The sequence below is a fragment of the Gymnoscopelus microlampas genome (genome assembly GCF_963454915.1).
Source record: "Gymnoscopelus microlampas genome assembly, chromosome: 9".
Classification (NCBI taxonomy): domain Eukaryota; kingdom Metazoa; phylum Chordata; class Actinopteri; order Myctophiformes; family Myctophidae; genus Gymnoscopelus; species Gymnoscopelus microlampas.
Genome location: NC_139946.1, coordinates 18,796,284 through 18,818,740, shown reverse-complemented (window position 1 = coordinate 18,818,740; position 22,457 = coordinate 18,796,284). Strand labels below are relative to the sequence as shown.

At 44.3% G+C, this 22,457-nt stretch overlaps 1 protein-coding gene across 4 annotated transcripts in view; it reads right to left on the bottom strand.

Moving 5' to 3' along the window:
• The window catches only part of kank3 (KN motif and ankyrin repeat domains 3), a 51,594-nt gene that overhangs the window by 16,165 nt on the left and 12,972 nt on the right, over positions 1-22,457 (bottom strand). For 2 of the 4 annotated variants that reach the window (XM_084067359.1, XM_084067362.1), the window contains exons 2-9: positions 14,608-14,736; positions 10,622-10,709; positions 9,602-9,707; positions 8,552-9,080; positions 7,854-8,138; positions 6,073-7,243; positions 1,367-1,469; positions 78-311 (exon numbers count right to left, since the gene is read on the bottom strand). In XM_084067359.1, the coding sequence (XP_083923485.1) occupies positions 78-311; positions 1,367-1,469; positions 6,073-7,243; positions 7,854-8,138; positions 8,552-9,080; positions 9,602-9,707; positions 10,622-10,658 (2,465 nt within the window). In that variant the 5' untranslated portion in view covers positions 10,659-10,709; positions 14,608-14,736. Of the gene's footprint in view, positions 1-77; positions 312-1,366; positions 1,470-6,072; positions 7,244-7,853; positions 8,139-8,551; positions 9,081-9,601; positions 9,708-10,621; positions 10,710-14,607; positions 14,737-19,019; positions 19,121-22,457 lie in introns of those variants that run through there. The other 2 variants (XM_084067361.1, XM_084067360.1) reach the window with 2 other exon arrangements.

Here is a 22,457-nt window from a genome sequence, read left to right as displayed (position 1 = left end):
CTTCCTTTTCTTTATGTAAAGCTACTTAGAAAAGCGCTATATAAATCTGAGATATTATTATCATTAGTATTATTTACTTCTCCTTCACGGTGTCAGAAGCGTCCTTGCCCGCCGCACGCAGCGCCTCCTCGTCCGTGTCACTCTCGTCCAGGTTGACGTTGCGCTCCTCGTCCGACGTCTCCTCCTCCAGCGCGGCCTCGTCCTCCTCCGTGCTGTCGGAGCACTCGCCTTCTCCTGACGAACTGCCCTCTCCTTCCACTTCCTCCTCCTCCTCCTCCTCTTCTTCTTCTTCGCTGGACGTTGATTCATACCTGGGGGATAGCAAAGATATTCAATTATTAAAGATCCGCCATCCCAATTGGAAACCACTAGAGGCGAAATGGTACGCAAATCCTACAAATGGTCTCCTAAGTGGGCGCCGTCTGATCTTGCGAACGTCCGATGTTTACTGGTTCTAGATCCCACAAGAGTGTAATGCTGAGACAGAGAAAGGTTGATAATAAAGTTGATTTTCTCCTGATTTGTCTGTCTGAAAAAAGCCATTTTAGTATGAAAATCTTGTGTGGCTTGTGACGATCGGGTCCAATATTTAGTTCAGTGATCATGGGGATAAAGAATGGTTCAGAAGCTTTGTTCATGTTCACTCTTCCATTGGAAATAATAAACTCCAACCTGGTGGTCTCCTAAAAAGGCTACCACCTACTTCACACAGATACTGGAAGTAAACTGGAGATGCCATGTCTTTCTTTTGTCTTGGGGGATAGTCAACACAGGTGAGGCTTTTGTGTGTAGTCGTGTGTAGTCGTACTATGTGTGGTTTGCGAGATTAGCCACGGACATACGGACAGACAGACAGGCAGGCAGAACCTCTTCTAGACGGCTTGTCTCATCCGAGGAGCCAGGCCGTAAAAGGTGAGAAACTTCACAATATGTTGTGTCGGGAGCTCGCTTTCAACAGTGCTGGAAAATCTCTGCCAGCCTATGCAAAATGCGGTGTTTATCGTCAGAATAAGATATAACCATCACAATTTGGATGTCAAGGTATTTGATAAAATAATATTGTGATATTAGATTTTTTCCATATCATCCCTGGCCCTACTCCACATGCACTACTAACCTTGTTTGTTTGTATGCATGTTTGTTTGTTTGTTTTCACTCACAACATAATATAAAAATATAAACAAGGATTAAGTAGAATGCCTAAAAACCCTCCAGGGGCTTGAGAAGTGGAATTCTCCGGGAAAATGTGTACACTAAGGTTAGGGTAAAATTACACGTGGCTGCACATTAAAACCCCACTGAGCTGCCCACCACCACCGTCTTGGTGAGCAAACGAATGTTGGTTTCCTGCTACAGTGCTACTCACCCTCCGTTGAGAATGCCCACGAACTGCAGGCTCTTCTTGCCGGTGGTTCGATTCTCCGCCGAGTCACTCCCATCCTTCCTCTTCATGATGGATTTCAACATGCCTGCGGACACAGAGGATGCACTTGGACATGGGAGGGATTAACATATGAACCCTAGCGTCCCTATTCAGAGAACATTCTGCGAAAATAGCCGGACCCATGTGACCACTGTTAGTGTTAAGTGGTCCAGAAATGTTGACTCACAATTTTCAAATGCTTCCGTCATACAGTCTGTGCAACGAAAGCTCTGAAAATGAGCTGGGAGTAAAGTGGATGTCTTTACAGTCACGCAAATTTGTCCTAATATAAATCAAAATAAGCAAAGCCTATATAGCTTACCGCTTATCAGAAATGGAAATTAAATAATCTATTTTAAAGATGTTTTAAAAAATATTTTCATAAACGGAAATGACGAACAGATTACAGCTTCCTTACGCTGCTCTCAGGATGTGTAGTTCCAGAGATTGTGCAATAGTAGTCTGGCAACGCGAGACTAAGCCCTGGGGGACCATAGACAACGAACAAAGCAAAGCACACAGTTGTAGTACTTTCCTCAAAGCCACATGGCCTAAAACATACATGATTATTATCCATCATCAGGGACAGGAAGACATTTGTCAATACACAGGATGTGACAGCATCACTCTCCCTTCTGATGTTAAGGAGGAGGAGCTAGGAGAACCTAGAAACAAAAGTGTGTGTGCATGCGTGCGTGCCTGCGTGCGTGCGTGCGTGCGTGCGTGAGAGAGAGAGAGTGTTTGTCAGATGTCTGACAGACAAAGACCTTCTGTTAAGGTACGTTTGATGGATGTGTTGACAGGGGATTCACCATGACATCATTCATACCTTTAAGCTGTGTGTGTGTGTGTGTGTGTGTGTGTGTGTGTGTGTGTGTGTGTGTGTGTGTGTGTGTGTGTGTGTGTGTGTGTGTGTGTGTGTGTATGTGTGTGTGTGTGTGTGTGTGTGTGTGTGTGTGTGTGTGTGTGTGTGTGTGTGTGTGTGTGTGTGTGTGTGTGTGTGTGTGTGTGTGTGTGCGCGCGCGTGTGCTGCGTGCCTTTGTGCGTACTATTACACTAAACGTGAGGGCCAAAAGTCCCCACAAGTATAGTAGAATTTGAGAAATATACTGTACGTGAGGACAGTTTTCCTGGTCCTCACAAGAGAAATGCTTGTCTTTATGGTTAAAAAAGTTGTTTCGAGTTTACAATTAGGAAAAGATTCAGGTAGGGGTTATAGGCTTAGGTATTTAGAGGTTAGGTTTAGAGGTTAGGGTTAGAGTTATGCCTGATTTATACTTAGTTACAAGCTGGTGTCACACATATAAAATAGAATGAGCTTGTTAGATCAGCTATTTTCGGTGCATGACATGCAACAATAAGTATAACTGAGGCATTAGGGTTAGGGTTCAAAAAGACCCCAAAAAGGCTAAAAATTGGTGTGTGGGAGTTTCCATCCTGTATTGACATACTGACTGCTAAACTTTTAAATACTGGAAAACTGTGTATTCACAAAAATATTGTGCCCAGCACATAAACAACCAATGGGTTTACATTCACTTTAGTATCCTGGTTAGTCCACCCCACTTTTGGGAGTACACTGATTTCACAAATGTCACGTAAACAAAAACGCTGGCTTCCTTTTCCAGGAAAAAATCAGGATAGCACAGCTAGATTTCTGCTTTAGAGACCCAGATACTTGGGGTTCTATACCCTTATGCCTCACTTTCACTAAGCTGTGTGATGTCCGTACTTCCGTTTAGTCCACTCAATGTGTTTGTGAAAGTCCTCCTCCCGTTGCTTTCCTATACGGAATTTGCCTCGAGTACGTTGAAAAAGATCTAACTTTTGCTCCTCCGGATTTTGGAGAGCCTGCACCGTGTGAAACAGCAGAAAACACTATTTCATTCAATTCAGTTGCTTGACCATGTTAATAATACAATAGTTTCGAGTGCTTTTCAGGGTACTCAATTTGCACTTTACATTAATTGTTTTGATTCACCCGTACTACAAATGCTTTTCCATTGAACAGTACACTAGAGGGAATATTGTGTATTATTAAACAGAATTAAACATACATCTTGTGTGTGCACATGTGTTTGGAAAACACCCTGTTTTAAGAAAAGGGACTCAAAACAACTCTCTCTCACCAGCTTCAAATACAGATGCATGTCCTGGATATAACCGCTATCTGTACAACAAAGTATATAGCACTTAAGTGGTTAAATAAAGTCATGCTGAACATGAATGTATCTAAATATAGAAGGTGGGGATCACATAGGTTCACTACAGATGACAGACAGACAGACAGACAGACAGACAGACAGACAGACAGACAGACAGACAGACAGACAGACAGACAGACAGACTAGTGTCAGAATAAAGAGCACTCATAGAGAGTGGGGCTTGCGTGCGACAACCCGGCAATCACATATTATAACTTAATGGATTCAAGCAGTCATCAAGTTCTCACTCTACTTTTGGAAAAGGGGGAATTCCAACCAAAACGCAGAGGGTTTAAGTTGATTAGATGTCCAATGTTTCATTCTGCAGGGACATTAAACACTCAGCTGGACAATAACAGATGTGGAGTTGTGTGGACAGACGGAATCGGCGTCCAAGCTGTCCAAAAAGATACGTGGTACTTTTCCACATATTACAGTATATTAATACAACCGCTTGTTTTTCGATGTTTCGATCTATACAGTATTTGCTAATTGTGTGGAATGGTTCATTCTTCATTGTTGTCTGACTGTCTCTAGCTGTCAACATGTGTCCAACCAGTCAGATTCTCTTACATGTAATGAATTCCATTTTTATAGCGCTTTTCCAAGTGCTCAAAACGCTTTAGAATGGTTCATTCATTCATACAGGGGGGACATTGGGAGGTGAAGCGGCGAACAGTCGACACCAGCGTCCTCACTTTTCCCACATTCACACACCAATGGTGGCAAGCTAGTGCCGACCTACATTGGAGGCAATGTAGGGTTCAGTGATTTGCCAAAGGACACTTCCACACTAACTCTGTACTACTGTATGTGATTCTATATGGGGACCTGTCCCCATATAGGATCACATTACAGAGTTTAAGTGTCCCTACTTAAACTCTGTACAGTTTACCGGGGTCCCCCAGGACTCTATACTAAGTCAGTTATAGTATTTTCCTTCCTACACCAAATCTCTTCTAAAATCTATAGTACAAGCTCACATCACATTGCAACGTGACACATTGTGAGCTTGTAGATGTGCTATTTAGACTGCCACAATTAGTTTTATGAATTGCACTTTAATTGATATTTTTAGCGGTGCCAACCGCTCTAAGCTTGACTTTGTCCGTATGTCCGTCCGTCCGTCCGTGGAAGCACGGGATGAGCACGGGATTTCAAACAGCTATAACACCAGTTTGCAGCATGCCACCAAGTCCAAATATGGTATGTGGACTTAGACCACCAATAGGGACCAGCATGAATTGCTGAAGTTATCAAAGAGGGGTCCAGGGACCCCCAAGCACGGGATGAGCACGGGATTTTAAACAGCTATAACTCCAGTTTGCAGCATGCCACCAAGTCCAAATATGGTATGTGGACTTAGACCACCAATAGGGACGAGCATGAATTGCTGAAGTTAGCAAAGAGGGGTCCAGGGACCCCCAGCGTATGTTATGTTTGTCCGTCCGTGGAAGCACGGGATGAGCACGGGATTTCAAACAGCTATAACTCAAGTTTGCAGCATGCCACCAAGTCCAAATATGGCATATGGACTTAGACCACCAATCGGGACGAGCATGAATTGCTGAAGTTATCAAAGAGGAGTCCAGGGACCCCCAGCGTATGTTATGTCCGTCCGTCCGTGGAAGCACGGGATGAGCACGGGATTTCAAACAGCTATAACTCCAGTTTGCAGCATGCCACCAAGTCCACATATGGTATGTGGACTTAGACCACCAATAGGGACGAGCATGAATTGCTGAAGTTATCAAAGAGGGGTCCAGGGACCCCCAAGCACGGGATGAGCACAGGATTTTAAACAGCTATAACTCCAGTTTGCAGCATGCCACCAAGTCCAAATTTGGTATGTGGACTTAGACCACCAATAGGGACGAGCATGAATTGCTGAAGCCCCGCCCCCTCTGTCTTCCCATTGGCTGGCCTTCAAACAGCCATAACTCAAGTTCACAGCATGCTAGGGAGTACAAATTTTGTACATGGACTAAAACCATCAATAGGGACGACCTGTAATTACTTAAGCCCCGCCCCCTCTGTCTGCCCATTGGCTGGGCTTTAAACAGCCATCAGTCCCGTTTGCAGCATGCTACCAAGTAAAAATTTGGTAAGTGGACTCAGACCACCAATAGGGACGAACTGACATGAGTTAAGCCCCGCCCCAAAGGCACCGCTTCCTTCACACAGGGTGATATTTTTTTAAATATATGAATCCCTCTCCCTTTCCAATTGCCCCGCCTGGCAGATCCCACTTTGAAACCATGTGCACTGAACTGACTAGGACATGCAGCCAGCCTGTATACTAAGCACCGCACTGTGATTATTGTGGCTTTGTTAACAAACTGCACAGATAGTAAGTAACTTACTATGAATGGAGATTGGATAATTAGACTCTGTGTTGTTTTGGTGTGGTCACCCTAGGTGCTGTGAAGGCACATGAACACTCACCAGTCTTGGGGTTGCTGGGTGCGTTCACTTTGACCTCTTCATCCTTCTTCTCCGCACCACTGACCATCTCCTCCTCAGGAGACACCTGGTACTCAGCGATGGTCATCTGTCTCCTCTTTGGCACTATGGCGGCTGCAGCTACTTCCTGCTTTCCAACCACTTCCTCAAACACGTTTTCCCATTGGCTCCCGGTGCTCACCACGGCAACCGGAACCGGAACCGGAACCGGCTCCGGCTCTGCCGGTTTCTCCTCGACGTCGGTCTGGGTGCTCTGCTCGTTCTGATTGGTCGGTAGATCGTCCCCTACACACGCGTCAGCAACGTCCGGGCAACAGGAAACCGCTGCGTGCTGTAAGGTGGACTTGTGTGTTTCTACGTGTGCGTGCGCCATGTCTGGTTTGGCCAGAACCCCTTTGTCCAGCATGACTTTGGACTTTGTCTCCTCCACCTGGGCTTTTAGAGTGTCCATTTCTTTGTCCGCTACACTTAGCCGCTCCTCAAGAGATCCGATGGACTCCTGTTGGAATTTGATAGTGTCCTGCAAGGTGTCTATCTCCCGCTGTGCCTCGCTGGTCAGACCAAGAAGCGACTCCATCACCCACACCTCGGCCTCCGCCGTCTCCACCCTGGCCTGTGTCCCCGCCTCCTGGACCGGCGTGGCCTCTGTCCCCGTGCATTTCTCACAGACCTCCACCTCGGTTCCCTCGGACACGTCCTTCACACCCTGGCTGTAGTAGAAAATGACCGAATCCATCGATCTGTCATCCCCGACGGCCACCGAATTCCTCTCGACGACAACCGCTGTGACTTTCTGCTGAACCTTTTCTGAGGGTCCGGCAGCTTTCTCGCCTTTGCCCTCGAATTTCTCCGTTAGCCTCTTGAGCTCCCCGGACTTCGCGGGGCTTTTGCGAGCAGGTGAGGCGGGGGGAGTTTTCTGGACCTTAGGAGCCTCTGCTGGCGTTAACAGAGCCTCTGTAGTTTGGGTGGAAGACTCCGTAGAAGAATGCTGTTTCTGCTGCTGTTGCTGTTGCTGTTGTTGTTGTTGCTGCTGCTGCTGCTGCTGCTGCTGCTGCTGCTGCTGCTGCTGCTGCTGCTGCTGCTGCATCTGCTGCATCTGCTGCATCTGCTTCATCTGCTGCATCTGGGCCTGCTTCTCAGCCGCTTCCTTCTCCTGCAGTTAGGGATGGGACGATAATTGTTATAAAAAGCTTTTATAAAAAATATTTAAATTTATTGTGAAATTGTCCTCCGTCGTACACTAGGATTGTAGAACTGATAATCGGCTGGTTGTCACTACGGTGATGTCAGGTGGTGTCAGGCTGTGTCAGTTATGCCCAAATCTGGGACTATGATGTCAGTCCTGGATGTTTCGGTTATCTCCACATATGGAGTTCCCAGGAGGGATTTTCTGATGTCAGAGCTAGGTATATTAGGAATCTCCCGTTCTAGAGATTCTATGCTGTCAGACTTCGTAGGTCGATCGTCTCCATTTATGGGGATATCCATATATACCAGTGCTGGCAAGTATGCCCTGAACGTTCGCAACAAGGATGAATTAGCTTTTGTTGAGCTGTAAACTCAGAACCATTTAAACTCTCTATACTTGATAAAAATGGACCTGTAAAGAGGCGAACGTTCTCCAATATAGGAATGCTGGGCATTCAAGTGGTCAACAACAGTGACATTTTAAGTTTTACGCATATTTTATTGCGATAATATTGTTAATCGCAATAGTTTTAGCCAAAATAATCGTGACATGTTTCACATCGTCCCTTCCCTACCTGCAGTGACAACAGGAGCATGTCTTTCTCCGCGCGAAGCTTGGCCACTTCTCTCTCCAGTGCCGGAACACCCTTCACCCTCTCCTCCATCTCCTTCAGCTGCCTCAGAGCCGTGGCCATCTGCTCCCTGACTGTCTGCAGCTGGCTGGGTGGGAGTGTGGCGACGCCGGTGGCGCCAATGGCCGGAGTGTTGCGTCCGGACGTCTGCGGGCTGGGTTTGACCCAGCCGCCCTGAGATGATGGAGTAGCTGGCGTGGAGGTCTGCAGTGGCGCCGAGCTGTAGGGCTGTAAACGATCGTGACATTTTACTTTTACGATTAATTGTCATACAAAAAAATCTCAATTAACATTTTAATCTATTTTTTTTTGCTTTGAACATTTTTGTAAACAAAACTTTCACAGGTCAGACATGACAAATAATATAAACATGCACATGTTACTCCCGGTATAAAGACATGACCCGTACCAATAAAATAAATAAGTAATTTGGCCAAAACAGGCCCCATTTAATAATGTCATACTTTGAAAACTAATTGTAAATGTAGATCTGCTATTTCTGTTATTTTGCAAAATGTGTAAAAATGTATAAAGAAAATTCAACAGATGAATTCATACAGAAGGATGGAAACAATTCTGAGGTTCGTACAAACAAAATTGCGATGATCTGAAATAATTGCGACCAGGCTATTAGACCTTACCGAGCCGTCCGCAGCGGTGGAGGCCCCACCAGGAGGAGGAGGAGGAGGAGGAGGAGCAAGGACCAGGGGGGAGGTGGCGGTGGTCTTCAAGCCGGGCTTGGGAGGGTCCTGCAGCTGGAAGCGCCCTCCGCTGCCGTTGTGGTGCTGGTGGTTCTGCTCCTGCTGCAGCCGGCGGCTGGTCTCCAGCAGGGTGCGCTCCACCCTGGGGTTGCGCTGCGGCGGAGGCGGGGGCACCTTGGCCCCGGCGGACAGCGGAGGTGCGCCGCAGAGGACGGTGAGAGGCGAGAGGGACTGGCCCTCGCAGGGGGCGGAGCCGATACGGTTCCGGGGCGGCGGCGGAGGCGGGACCCGGCCGTCTTCGCTGCCCCCCGGGGAGGACAGGGACTCGGTAGAGGTCCAGCCGCTGGCCCGGCCCCCCCCCACGCTGGGGCTCTTCTGGGACCCCGCCTTGACCCCACGGCTGTTCCGCCGGCCGGAGCTCAGGGGAGCGCGCCGGAGGTTGTGACCACTCTCGATCTCCTCCACATACCTGGAACGTTCACAAGCACGTTTTAAATCACAACCTCCATAGACTTAGGGCCCTTTCTTGTGCGCCGCCTTGCCCCTTATGCCGAAACCATTTTTTACTATTTTAAAAAAACATTTTAAAATAGTTGATCTACTACTTGAACTATTTTAAAATGTTTTCCAAAATGGTAACAAATTGCTAAAAGTTAAGGCATAAGAGGTAAGGCAAGACAGGGCCCTTAGTTTCTACTGTATGTAACACATTGGATTGTTTTATTCTCAGGTTCTTTGAATTTTCAATTCATTTCATTTATAACTGGATTTATTTTGATTGTTGTACAAATTGTTTCCCAATTTGAGCTTCCTATTTATGTAATTCAAGTAATTATTAGTTTTTATGTATTTTTTTGCATATGGCAATATGGCAATTTTGTATATTGCAAAATGTATTTTTATTTCCATACAGTAAAACGTTATTATTATTATTATTATTATTATTATTATTATTATTATTATTGTTACTATGATTATTATTATTATTACTTGAGGAAGTCCAGGTCCAGCTGGAAGCCATAGGGGGTCTGAACAGAGTAGGAGCCCTGCTGCTCTGTCTCCTCCTGGCTGGAGTACAGGAATGGAGCCCCAAGGTCTGCAGGAGAACACACAGAGAACATAGACATTAGAGAAGGACCAGTGCTTCTCAACCTGTGGGTCCCCATATGATTCTGGGGGGGTCCCCAGATGACAGTAAAGTGACAATTTAAGGACTTTTTAATATCCTACCTATTTCATTTTATTTCTTAAATGAAAAAAGACCATTGCTGCATCAAAAGTAATAAACTATACTATAAAAACTGGTCAAACATTGGTCAAATTGTCAAATAATATAAGAAGGAGGCAAAAAAATTAATATAGTCGATCTACAAGATCAAAAAAATGTGAGCTTGTAGGTCGGCTATTTTCACAATATTTATCTGTGGAACTGAGTCATAATAAATGTAATGCCTCAACTCCTGCAATTCCAAGTGCTTGTCCTGGACTGGGAAGGGTCCCCAGTTCAAATATGATTATTTTGGGGGGTCACGGCCTAAAAAGGTTGAGAACCACTTGTCTAGACTACAGATCTAGACAAGAGAACAATCTAGAGAACATGCAGTTCTGTAAATAATAATAAACTTTATTTGTATGGTGCTTTTTGAAACAAGGTTACAAAGTTCTTTACAAACAATTACAGGAACATAACATGTAAGAGATAAAAGATCAAAAGTAAACAACAAAGAACATAGAAGACTCAAAGAGAAGGTGTAAATGAGGATAAACACAGATAAACACAGAATGTCAATAAAATAAACACTATGAAAAGGCCTCAACATAAAAGTAGGTTTTCAGAAGTGATTTAAAATATGACACTAGGTTTGTTAGCCTTAGATCGTCGGGCACGGCGTTCCACAGCTTTGGTGCCGGAAAAGGCCCAATCACCCCGGGTAATGAGGTGAGTTTTGGAACAACCAAGGAATACCTGAGGATCTCAGGCTGATGAAGTGTCCTAATATGTTGACTTACCAGGCAGCTTTGGGGGCGCTTGAACAGACTGAGTCATGTTTGTGGAAAGGAAGCTTCAGCTGACAACCTGACGGAGTCAACTCAACACCTGGAGACAGAAAGAACACAATCACACATTCACTACACATTCAGCTGTCGTTTTAAAAGTGCAGTACAGTTGACTTTTTAATTTTGTAAGACACAGTAAATAGTTATATATTTCTAAGACCGATAGTTCGAGTCCTTGATTCTGATTGACTGAATCCCGTTGTAAAATACTCGCTAGACACACATCTGGACCGCATGTATCAGTGTCAAAGCACCAACATCTTGTTTACAATATTCAACGCAAAGTTCCAAGGATCTATTACCGTTCGCAAATTACTTTTCCGTATGGCAAGGAGCGTTCCTTTTCGTCCTGTATATGTGCACATTTTTACAAATCTTTAAAACAAGGCATATCCTGCAAAATGCACGGCAACAAATTGTAGTGAAATTCTTATTAAAACAGTTTTCATGTTGCCATATTTGGTAACCATTTTAGAAAAGTAATAAGCCACGCAAGGCTGTGGTTTAACACAATTTTAGTACAGCTAAGAGAGTTGGAGGCACTCCGTTCTGCATCATACTTGCTACGCCTCTTAGCCATACTAAACTCAGGTTATTGCATTAATTAGTAACTCTGATGAGGAGCATGTACAAATGTAAACAAATGGAACCTTAACAGGTCCATTTGGTTACATTTGTACACTGCTCAGAGTTGAATGAACACTGAGGATTTTACTGTGTAGCATTATAGGAGTCACATTTTCCAGATGTTATAGAGGTCTGGTTTTGGAAGCTGACTCCTCCAACACTGTGGAGGTACTAGAGACCTGCTAACACACACACACGCACGCACGCACGCACGCACGCACGCACGCACGCACGCACGCACGCACGCACGCACGCACGCACGCACACACACACACACACACACACACACACACACACACACACACACACACACACACACACACACACACACACACACACACACACACACACACACAGGAAACCTTCACTTGAAACGAGCTACAGTAATGGCTCTGCGCTCTCCTTTTAACAACGGATATAGAAGCTTCTTTACAGGAGCTGTAAAGCAACTACAAAGCAAAGTACAGAAAGTCTCATAGCTCGCTAGCCTGTGTGACACTTCGCTGGCTCCCAAACCAGACTATTCTCAAACTCATGCTTTCCCCTTAAAGCAAAATTACACTTTGTTAAAGGTTTAATTGTGTGCTTTCCTTGCCATGATGTAACTCCAAATATTGGTGAGCTATTTTCAATATTTGCTATGTTGATTAGAAATTGATATGCTAAAATACAGTATTATCCCTCATCGACTTACTGTACATTGCACAGTTAAACAGCTCTCTTTCAACGCGTAAACCAACACAACCAAAGCAGATTCTGATAATTATGTAACATTGCGAAACCTAGACAGGTATTTTTACTTTACCGGAGTATTTCCGATTTTCAATACTTTTACTTCTACTCCACTATATCTCAGAGGCAAATATTGTATTTTTTAATCCACTACAGTTATTTGACAACTTTAGTTACTAGTTACTTTTGATTATTATTACAAAACATACATAACCACTTCAGCCCTATTTAAACTTTAGGCTATTTTCAAAAGATGTTTATACATTTTTAATGTATAGTAATCTAAGTATATTTTGATTTACGTTTGTACTTTTACTCAAGTAAATTTTGATTACTGGACTTTTACAGCAGTATTGATACTTTTACTTGAGTACAAAATTACTAGTACCTTTTCCACCACTGGCCTTGAACAGTATAATAATAAGTGTACTGTACATACCATCGGTTGTTGTAACGTGTTTTATAGTGTCTCCAGATAAGACTATCAGATCAGAAGACATGAAAGTCAGCTCCTGTACTCATTAAAGGAGAATATTGTCTGTCGGGTAGAAACCTCATATGACGAAAACTGTTTGTACTTTTCATGATTCAAATTCACAAATAGCAAAAGTAGCAGATCTACAAGCTAAAGAAAACATGTCGCATCGAGCTTGCATATCTGCTACTTTTGATGCTTTTGTGTGAACCAGCATTCATTTATGAAAAAACACAAAAAGTTGGAATATGGAGATAAAAGGTTTCGGATATGTTTAGACTGTCAGCTCCTGTATAGAGGCGAATATGTTTAGAGTTATATGACCATCAGAAAAATGACTAACATGCTTCCTGTAGAGTTTGGCAGACGTACGTCTGACAGACAAAGAGGTTCTGTCAAGGTACATTTGATGGATGTGTTGACAGGGGATTCACCATGACATCATTCACACCTTCAAGCTGTGTGTGTGTGTGTGTGTGTGTGTGTTATTATGAGTGTATACAATATGGCAATATGTACAACGTGTGTGTGTGTGTGTGTGTGTGTGTGTGTGTGTGTGTGTGTGTGTGTGTGTGTGTGTGTGTGTGTGTGTGTGTGTGTGTGTGTGTGTGTATGTGTGTGTGTGTGTGTGTGTGTGTGTGTGTGCGTGCGTGCGTGCGTGCGTGCGTGCGTGCGTGCGTACGTGCGTGCGTGCGTGCATGTGTGTGTTCTATTCGCTATGACCCTAACCCGTGCACTGATGGAATTTAAGCTTATTCTTCTGTTACACTCATTGTAAGTAACTATGAATGCCTAAAAAGTCAACGTGGGCGGATACCTGTGTGTGCGTGCGTGCGTGCGTGCGTGCGTGCGTGCACACACGTACAACAGATGAAAGGCAAGGGAAATGCGGCCAAAACAATAGCCCCCATAAAAGGTTTTGAACTGGGTCCAAAAGCCACAAGGCCGAGTCCGACGTTACTTTTATCGAGAGGATCAGCCTGTTAACTGTACTGTAAAACCACTGTCCTCATGACGCTCACCACCAGCGCTAAAACCTCCAACAGCTGTCTCACACACACTGGTTCACCAGGGAGAGAGAAGAGGCACTGGGAACGGAGTCATCTTGCCTTGAGAGCAAAATGTAGCCTTGTAGTAAAACTTCATTTACAGTGTAACGGGTGACTGAGTGCGTTTACGCTTTGAGTGTCTGATTACATAGACCAGTACACAGTAAAACCCTCCGAGTTTATTTATTTGTGGTGGCCGTAACTGAGTGGGTAGAGTAGAGAGGCCGTATGATAATCAGCAGTGGTGGAAAGTAACTAAGTACATGTAATCAAGTACATGTAATCAAGTACTGTACTTAAGTACAAATTTGAGGATTTTTTTATTTTACTGGAGTATTTAAACATTTCAGCAATTTTACTTCTACTCCATCTCAGAGGCAAACATTGTACTTTTTGCTCCACTACAATGATTTGAAAACTTTAGTTTTCAAATAATTTTTGTTGATAATTACAAAACATGCATTAACCACTATCCCTTTATACTTTATACTTAAAATAGCAGTTCCCCACTGAGCCCTCATCAAAAAGCCATCTGTGCAAGCCATCTGCTTGGTGAATGCAGAAAAGTTATGTCCCCACCGCTGGACGATACCTTTCCCTTAAAACTCTGAGTTACAAATGGATACATTAACACTGAGGATTTGACTGTATATATGAAGTATGGGGTGAGTATACTGAGTAGAATGCACCAAACCTACATTAACTCTGAGTCTGACTGTAATAATATACTGCAATAAAGATCATAGCAGGAATTTTGAAACCAAAAGACATGTTTAAAACCCCCAAAACCCCAACGTTTGCAAAATTACTAATCTTCAGCTCTGGTTCTGGGATACACACTCTTGACAACACATCTGCAGTCTGCACACATACTGTACTGAACCTCATATGCTGTCACTGTATACAGTATATCGTCTCTGTCGGGTGGAAACCTCATACTGTATGTCCAAAGCTGTTACTTTACAGGATTCAAATAAAAAAAACAGCGTGTGTGTGTGTGTGTGCGTGTGCGTGTGCGTGTGTGCGCGTGCACGTCTCTATATATGAGAGTTTACCTTTCTGCTGTGTGTGTGTATGTGCGTCTCTCTGGGCCTGGCGGTGACGGAGTCACACAGCTGTCCGATCTCTGGAGCTGGACACCTCCCTCTCTCTCTCCTGCCGGGCGTCACTACTGCACCCACCCACTGAGAGAGAGGGGGAGAATGAGAGAGAGATGGAGAGGGGGAGAGAGAGAGAGAGAGAGAGAGAGATGGAGAGTCAGAACAGTCTAACTCTAAAACATAGTTTAGACCACTGTTTGGGGTCCTGGGTCAGACCCATGTTTGGGTCACGGACCAATTTTTATTGGTCGCGACTCGCGAGTAAATATCCTTTTTTTTGTTTCCTACATCTACATTACTACATTATATTATGATTAGATTTTTTTAAATAATAAATCACAACTTTTCATCAATTAAAAACAATTCCAACATTTTTCAAAAAGTATTTCATAAAATCATTTCTGTAAATAATTTAAAAACATGTTTAAGAATAATCTACAAGCTCACACCGCGTCGCCTCACGCCGTGTTGTGAGCTTGTAGATATTTTCACTAGTTTGGGTCCCGGGCTAATTTCTCTTTTGTGTCTTGAGCTAAAAGGTCTGGGAACCACTGCTTTAGACAACACAGACAAAACAAGATAACTTCAAGGTCGATGAGGCACGCTCCTCCCAGACCCACATCCTTGTGGGGACGTCAAAAGCAAAGTTTCATTAAGAACACCATTTTTTTTTAACTTAACCTACTTGCCCCGACCTAATCTAACCCTCAAATCCATGTCCCTGACCCTAAAACTAACCTCTCACTCTAGCCCTAAACCTAATCCCTGAATTGCCTAATCCTAATCTCAATGTTTTACTAATTGCAACCTTTACTCTAAAAACCTTTCCCTCGTGGGAACCAAGAAACATCAACCCACAAGGTCAGTTTTGACTGGTATCCCCTTGTGGGGATTTGCGGTCGATCCCCACATGAACCACACACAGGCGCGTGCGCACATACACATGCGCGCGCACACACACACACACACACACACATTCTTCCCACTGGGTGCTCAGAGATACAGTGATATAAACACACAGCTTTGCTGGGTCAGATAACAAAGTTCACTGGTGCATCCAGAAACTAGAGTGTGCGGTTTCTAGTCTTTCTACTGTTTTTATAATAAACACACAAGATCCTTATTTTGCTTTCTTTTCATGCACACGTGCGTGCATGAAAAGAAAGCGCACGTACACGTACACGTACACACACACACACACACACACACACACACACACACACACACACACACACACACACACACACACACACACACACACACACACACACACACACGCACACACACACACACAGATCTATTGTCCATAGCCCAAGGCACATTCAAGTTGCAAGCTACAACAGGTCTGTACAATGTCAACAACAACACACATACCAAGATACTGTCTCATCCTTCTGGGAGGGAGGGGCTGTATTCTCCAACACACATTATATACTGCATGTACAGTATATAATAGAGTATACAGTATATACATATATCATTTAGTGTATACTGACATTGTGTCCTTTACTGCAATTGATTATGTACAGTGCAAGGCCGTTCAATGAAGGATAAAATCATTAGGATAAAATCATTTAGTCTAACCAGTGAACCCTATATTTATTTGCCCGGCGTCCCACTGGGCCATTTACTAGGCCAACTGTTTTCACACTAAATAGCCCACAACCGATCGCGTTGTTGTTGTGAGCTTGTAGATCGGCTATGTTCACAGAATGATGCTAGGGTTCATGTGGTTAAAGAAAAGAAAAACAGAAGGAAAGAAGACAGTGTACCAGCCAGCAATGATAGAAAGTGAGAGTAAGATCAAAATAGAGATGGAACAAACGAAAGGAAAGCAAATGAGTCACAGCTAGGAGTGTAGAGTGTTGTTTCTACTGTTATCAGCAGGGGAAGGAATCCACCTCTGCTTAATGTCACCATGTCAGCTGACCCCTCTGACCCCTGGGAAATACACCACACACACATTATAGAATCTATGCTGTTAGAACACGGCGGGTGAGTGTTACAGTAAGTGTAACATAACAGCTGTGAGTGTCGTGTTTTTTTCATTATAACAGTGGTTCTCAATTTAACAGTGGTTCTCACTATTTTTTTAAGGACCCCCAGTTGGGTATAGGCCACCGAACCCCATAACTCTGAGAGTGTACAAATGGAACCAAATGGACCCGTAATGGTCCATTTGGTTCCATTTGCTCACTCTCAGGGTTACAGATCTGTAGATCTTTCACTTGGTTCCTAATCAACGATATAGCTGGGGACCCCACAAACCTGAGTCTTTAGTTCTATTACTCTGTACACAGCACACCTTTACACATAATGCAGAATCAGTAGTGAGGAGGACAAGGAGAACCCCTCAAATAAGCACCCAGACAGCATATCAGAACAAATATTATATCTATCCATCAATGGTCCATCCATCCGCTACCGGTATCAGGTCACAGAGGGTGACAGTTCCAGCAGAGAATCCCAGACTTCCCACATTAGCGTAACGCTTAACTGAGGGATCCCGAGGTGTTCCAAGGCCAGCGTGGAGATATAATGACCCCATCTGGTCCTTGGTCTGCCCCGTGATGATATCTTTCCAGCTGGACGGGTGTGGAAAACCCCCTTATGGAAGGAGTCCAGGAAGCTTCCGTATTAGATGCCCGAACCACCTCAACTGGCTCATTTCCACAGTAATTAGCAGCAGCTCTACTCTGAGTCTCTCCCTACCCACCCACATCATGGACTGTTCACTGGGCTGCCCTCTGGCAAAAGGTTCCGCAGCATCCGGTGCAGAACAGCCAGATTTCGCAAGAGTTTCTTTCCCCAAGCCATCAGACTTGTGAACTCTAACTAAAAGTGCCCTAATACCCTACAAGTGCAATATATCCTCTATCCTTTCTCCTATATACTGTACTGCTGAGGACTCATGGACTGATCGATTTTATTTGTGGTGATTTTAGTAGTATTTTAGTTTTTTTTTAAACTAGGAGTAGTTTTACATTATAGAAAGCCATCTAGTGGAACGGAATTTCATTCAATTATGCATTTCATAGTTGAATGACAATAAAGCTATCTATCTATCTCTATCACTGATGACCGAACTTCTTAACCTATTCGTAAAAGAGAGATGCCAGCCACCGTCCCGAGAAACTTAATTTTGTCCGCTTGGTCAACAAATATGGGTGTTCGAGGATTGACCAGAGAAGGCAATTGTGTGACCGAACTTCCGTTTTTCTAGACCAAGGTAGGAATTTATTTGTTATTTTTGTATCTAAATCAAACAACGCAAGCTCAGCATTCTATCCATCAGACCGAACAACAGTAGGACAGAATGTACGGGACATGTGTGTGAACAAGCAGTGTTCTCTCCTGCAGGCGCAGCCAGTGAGCTGGCAAACTGTGATTTGATTAATAGAGTGATGTCTCATAGATGCAGCGCTGGCAGTTTTATTGGACCGTCTACGGCACAAAGCCAGTTATTCATCTGGTTCACACAGCTGCTCAACTCAAACACTGTACTGATGCAGTGAAGAATGTTAAAATATGCCACAGAAAACAAAACACTGACCATGTATACAGTAGCACTGTGTGCATATAAAACGGCCTTTCCACTCAGTTATAGACTGTATATTTCTCACTATATATATATGTATATATATTACACACACTAATGAGGATACATTGACTATGTACACTTTGACTACCTGTTAATACCTCTGTTAATACTATTAATATACCATGACTATATTTATACCTGTTGATAAATCAATGATGTTACGCTAATCCCAGGCGGTACAAGTGCAGAGGGCCAAGCAAGAATACTGTCGTTGTAGTACCCTATACATACCTCTCCCTTTGTTTTTCAACTCTACCTGTATCTTTTTTCTGTCTGTCCTGTGTTTCATAACTCCAGTATTATCATGACCCCCCCCCCCCCCCCTCCATTTTCCTTCATTGTTGTTCTCTATTGCGTTCTGTTCTCCTTTCCTCTCTTCTAATTCTCCTCCCTCCTCCACTCCCTCTCCCTCCTTCATAACTCCACTTCCTCTGCTATCCTCTGTCAGGGATGAAAGCAACAAAAAAAGAAGAAGAAAATCGCATCTCAAATCTCAAAAATCAAGATAATTTGGTTTTGGTATTATCCTTACAAACCTATGTTCCTGCTTCTCATAGTTATGGGGGTCTTTGACATTAAAACGTTCAAGAAACCACTGCTTTAGAGAGAAAGCCAGGAGTTTAGACTGGACTCTATGGAATCCAAAGGATTGAAGTCAGTTGTTGTGACTGAAAACTTTAATCCATCCTCTCCTCTCCTCCTTGCCAGCTTTCCTCACCTCCTCTCCTCACATCCTCTCCTCTGAGCAGAGAACAGAGCAACTCACATGTTGCTGTGGTGTTTTTTTCCTCCCAGTTGATGACAGGCAGCAAATTACAGGGCGCAGGGAGGCCGCATTCCTCCGCTCGACACCCCCACTCCTAACCAGCTGAGAGCCACGCTGACACACACACACACACACACACACACACACACACACACACACAAGCGCGCGCGAAAACAAGCGTAAACATGCATAAACATGCAGACAGAGAGATGCACGCACACTTCCAGATGAAAACGAGCAAATAAAAATGCACACACAGGCACATGCAAAAAAAAACACAAACACACACAAGACACACATTTTTCAAGCAGAAGGCGCTCATCTCGTATACCCAACCGCAGAACTAAATGTCACATGATCCCTTAAAGACGGAATGAAAAATAATGTTCCCGACTATGAGTTGATATAAACGTAATTACAGACATACCGCCTTAACTTTATCAAGCCCTCATTGGATGGATTCCATGGCAGAAAGACACACTACATTGTTTCACAACTACAATACCTGCTTCTGAATCAGGTTTATGTCCAAATGTCTGGTATTATTATCTTTACAAGAACTTTCCTCATTTTCATTTGACTGCTCTTTGCTGCTGGATTCAAGTCTCCATTTACAGTTTGACTTTTAGCTGGAACTCCAGACAGATTTGTAAAGAGCAGCAGTAGAAGAGGCGACACAGTAACACACAGGATCGAAACCCAGGTCTAACACGCGGGGGGGGGGAAATAATATCTACCGCTCATCCAAAGGGGAATCATTAATAGATAGTACCATAGGCCTACTGTATTCATTACAGTATAATTGCGTTTATGACGGTATAACTGTATTCATAAATGCCAGATTCAAACGCATGACTTTACAAGAATACTGTCAGACAACCCTTTCGACTTACAGTTTCATAACGCGCCATTCATGGGGCGACGATGTGTACATTAGCAATAATTCACAGAGGAGATTGTGTGCACATCTTGTACCTGTATTTAGGCCAGGTGCTGGACATCAAGGCAAGAATCAAGGAGAAGGTAAAAACATCCGCACACTTAAACCAGTGTGCGGATGTTTTTACTTTCTCCTACATTAGCAATAATAACTGGTTGATTGATTCCCTGGTTCAAATGGCCTTCAGTAACACACACAACCCCCCAGGGAACACTACACTTCCTGGACGACAACATACATGTATCATGTTATGTCCTACATGCAGGGACCCATATGTGACCTCATCCATCACTGTGAGCTCGGGACTCCGTCACATACCATAGCCATCCAGAATTGGGGTTAATGTTGAGGCGAAATGTTGCACTTTCGACCTATTTCTCAATGTCATGTCGCCAATTACCCCCCAATTCTGCATATGGCAATGCTATGCTATGTGACTGAGTCCTGAGCTCCAGTGATGGGCGAGGTCACAGACAGGCCTGTAGGACAAACAGAGCCCACCAGGCAGCTTCATTAGAATAGGAAAACACAGCGCTGGTCCCAGGCCCACTGTGTGGCCTTGCCTGGGGCCATGCTGTGGAAAAGTGACCTCATCATCCCCAACAACACCCTTTTCCCGTAAAGAGAGAAAAAAACGAGAGAGAGAGAGAGAGAGAGAGAGAGAGAGAGAGAGAGAGAGAGAGAGAGAGATTAAAAGCAGTGTTGCCAGTTTTTGCAAGAGAAACACGCAACCAGTTCTATAAAAACAAGCCCAAAAGAAGCGACTAGGCTACATCAGACCTTTAAATCGGTTATTTGAAAATAGCCGATCTACAAGCTCACAACACGTCGAGACGCAACGTGTTGTGAGCTTGTAGATCTGCTGTTTTCAAAAGAAAATCGTGGGAAAAGTGAAACTTTTTGAATAGTCCCGGGGGGGGGACTGACATGAAAATGTTTGAGAACCACTGGTTTAAACAGCATTTAGGAAACAAGCCCAAATAAGCAACTTAAGAAACTAGCCGAAAAAAACCCGCAACTACCAATAATTTACAGCAACTTTACAGAAAAAACAAGCCCAAAGTCGCTTACAATAAGCGGACATGGCAACACCGCCCTTTTCCCGCTCTGCCTGACAAATGGAGGAGGCGTAGATCTCCACAACAGCGGATAGGACATACATACGGTAAACCAAACACAAGGATTAGATCTTTTTTTGTTGCCCTCTGTGGACCAGCCTCAAACATCCTCCCTTTCAGTCCATGTTGTACAGCTTTCACCATCCTGCTGCTTAACATGACAATGAATGCACCATTCACACATACATGGAAGCATGCCCTCACACACACACACACACACACACACACACACACACACACACACACACACACACACACACACACACACACACACACACACACACACACACACACACACACACAGGGGCCTCTCAGCTGCTGGGATAAATCTGCAGTTTCCTCAAGGGAAGACCCCCCTCCCCACCCCCACTTCTTGAGAACACCCACACAAACACAGACACACACACGCACGCACGCACGCACGCACGCACGCACGCACGCACGCACGCACACAGAAGCGCACACAGAAACGTGCACATACGTACTTGGCACACACACACAACCCCATACAAACATACAAACATAAACCCACCCATTCACACACACACACACACACACACACACACACACACACACACACACACACACACACACACACACACACACACACACACACACACACACACACACACACACACACACACACACACACACACACACACACACATTAACACTTCTGAATCCTGAATAATAGCAGATCTACAGCTATGACTGAGCTTGGAGATCAACTATTTTCCAGTGTGTGACACCGGTGTGCAAGCAGCAAGTAGAAATCAGGCACAACTCTAACCCCCCAATCCCTAAATCTTAACCTTTGACCCCGACCTGAATCTTTTCCTAATAGCACGCCTTTAACTAATAATAATAATGCCCAAATCATTTCTAACCATGAAGCAACCATTTCTCTTGTGCCGACGAGGACAATTGTCCTCACAAGTAATACAAGTACACACACACACACACACACACACACACACACACACACACACTGTGCGCCCCCAGGGAGACCTCCCATTGTGTGAGTGGAGGAACTGGGGTCTGCTGCTGACAGGAAGCACATCGTCCTGGCCTGAAGCACAGCTTCCTGCAGGACACAGGAAAACACTGCAAACCTGAGAGCATGTACGCTTCACACACACACACACACACACACACACACACACACACACACACACACACACACACACACACACACACACACACACACACACACGCTAACATCACATGATACACCATGCTGAGCTTAGATAACATGTCATTAGTGTGAGGCTGTGGTGTGTGTGTGTGTGTGTGTGTGTGTGTGTGTGTGTGTGTGTGTGTGTGTGTGTGTGTGTGTGTGTGTGTGTGTGTGTGTGTGCTGTGCGCTGACTGAGGCCCTGC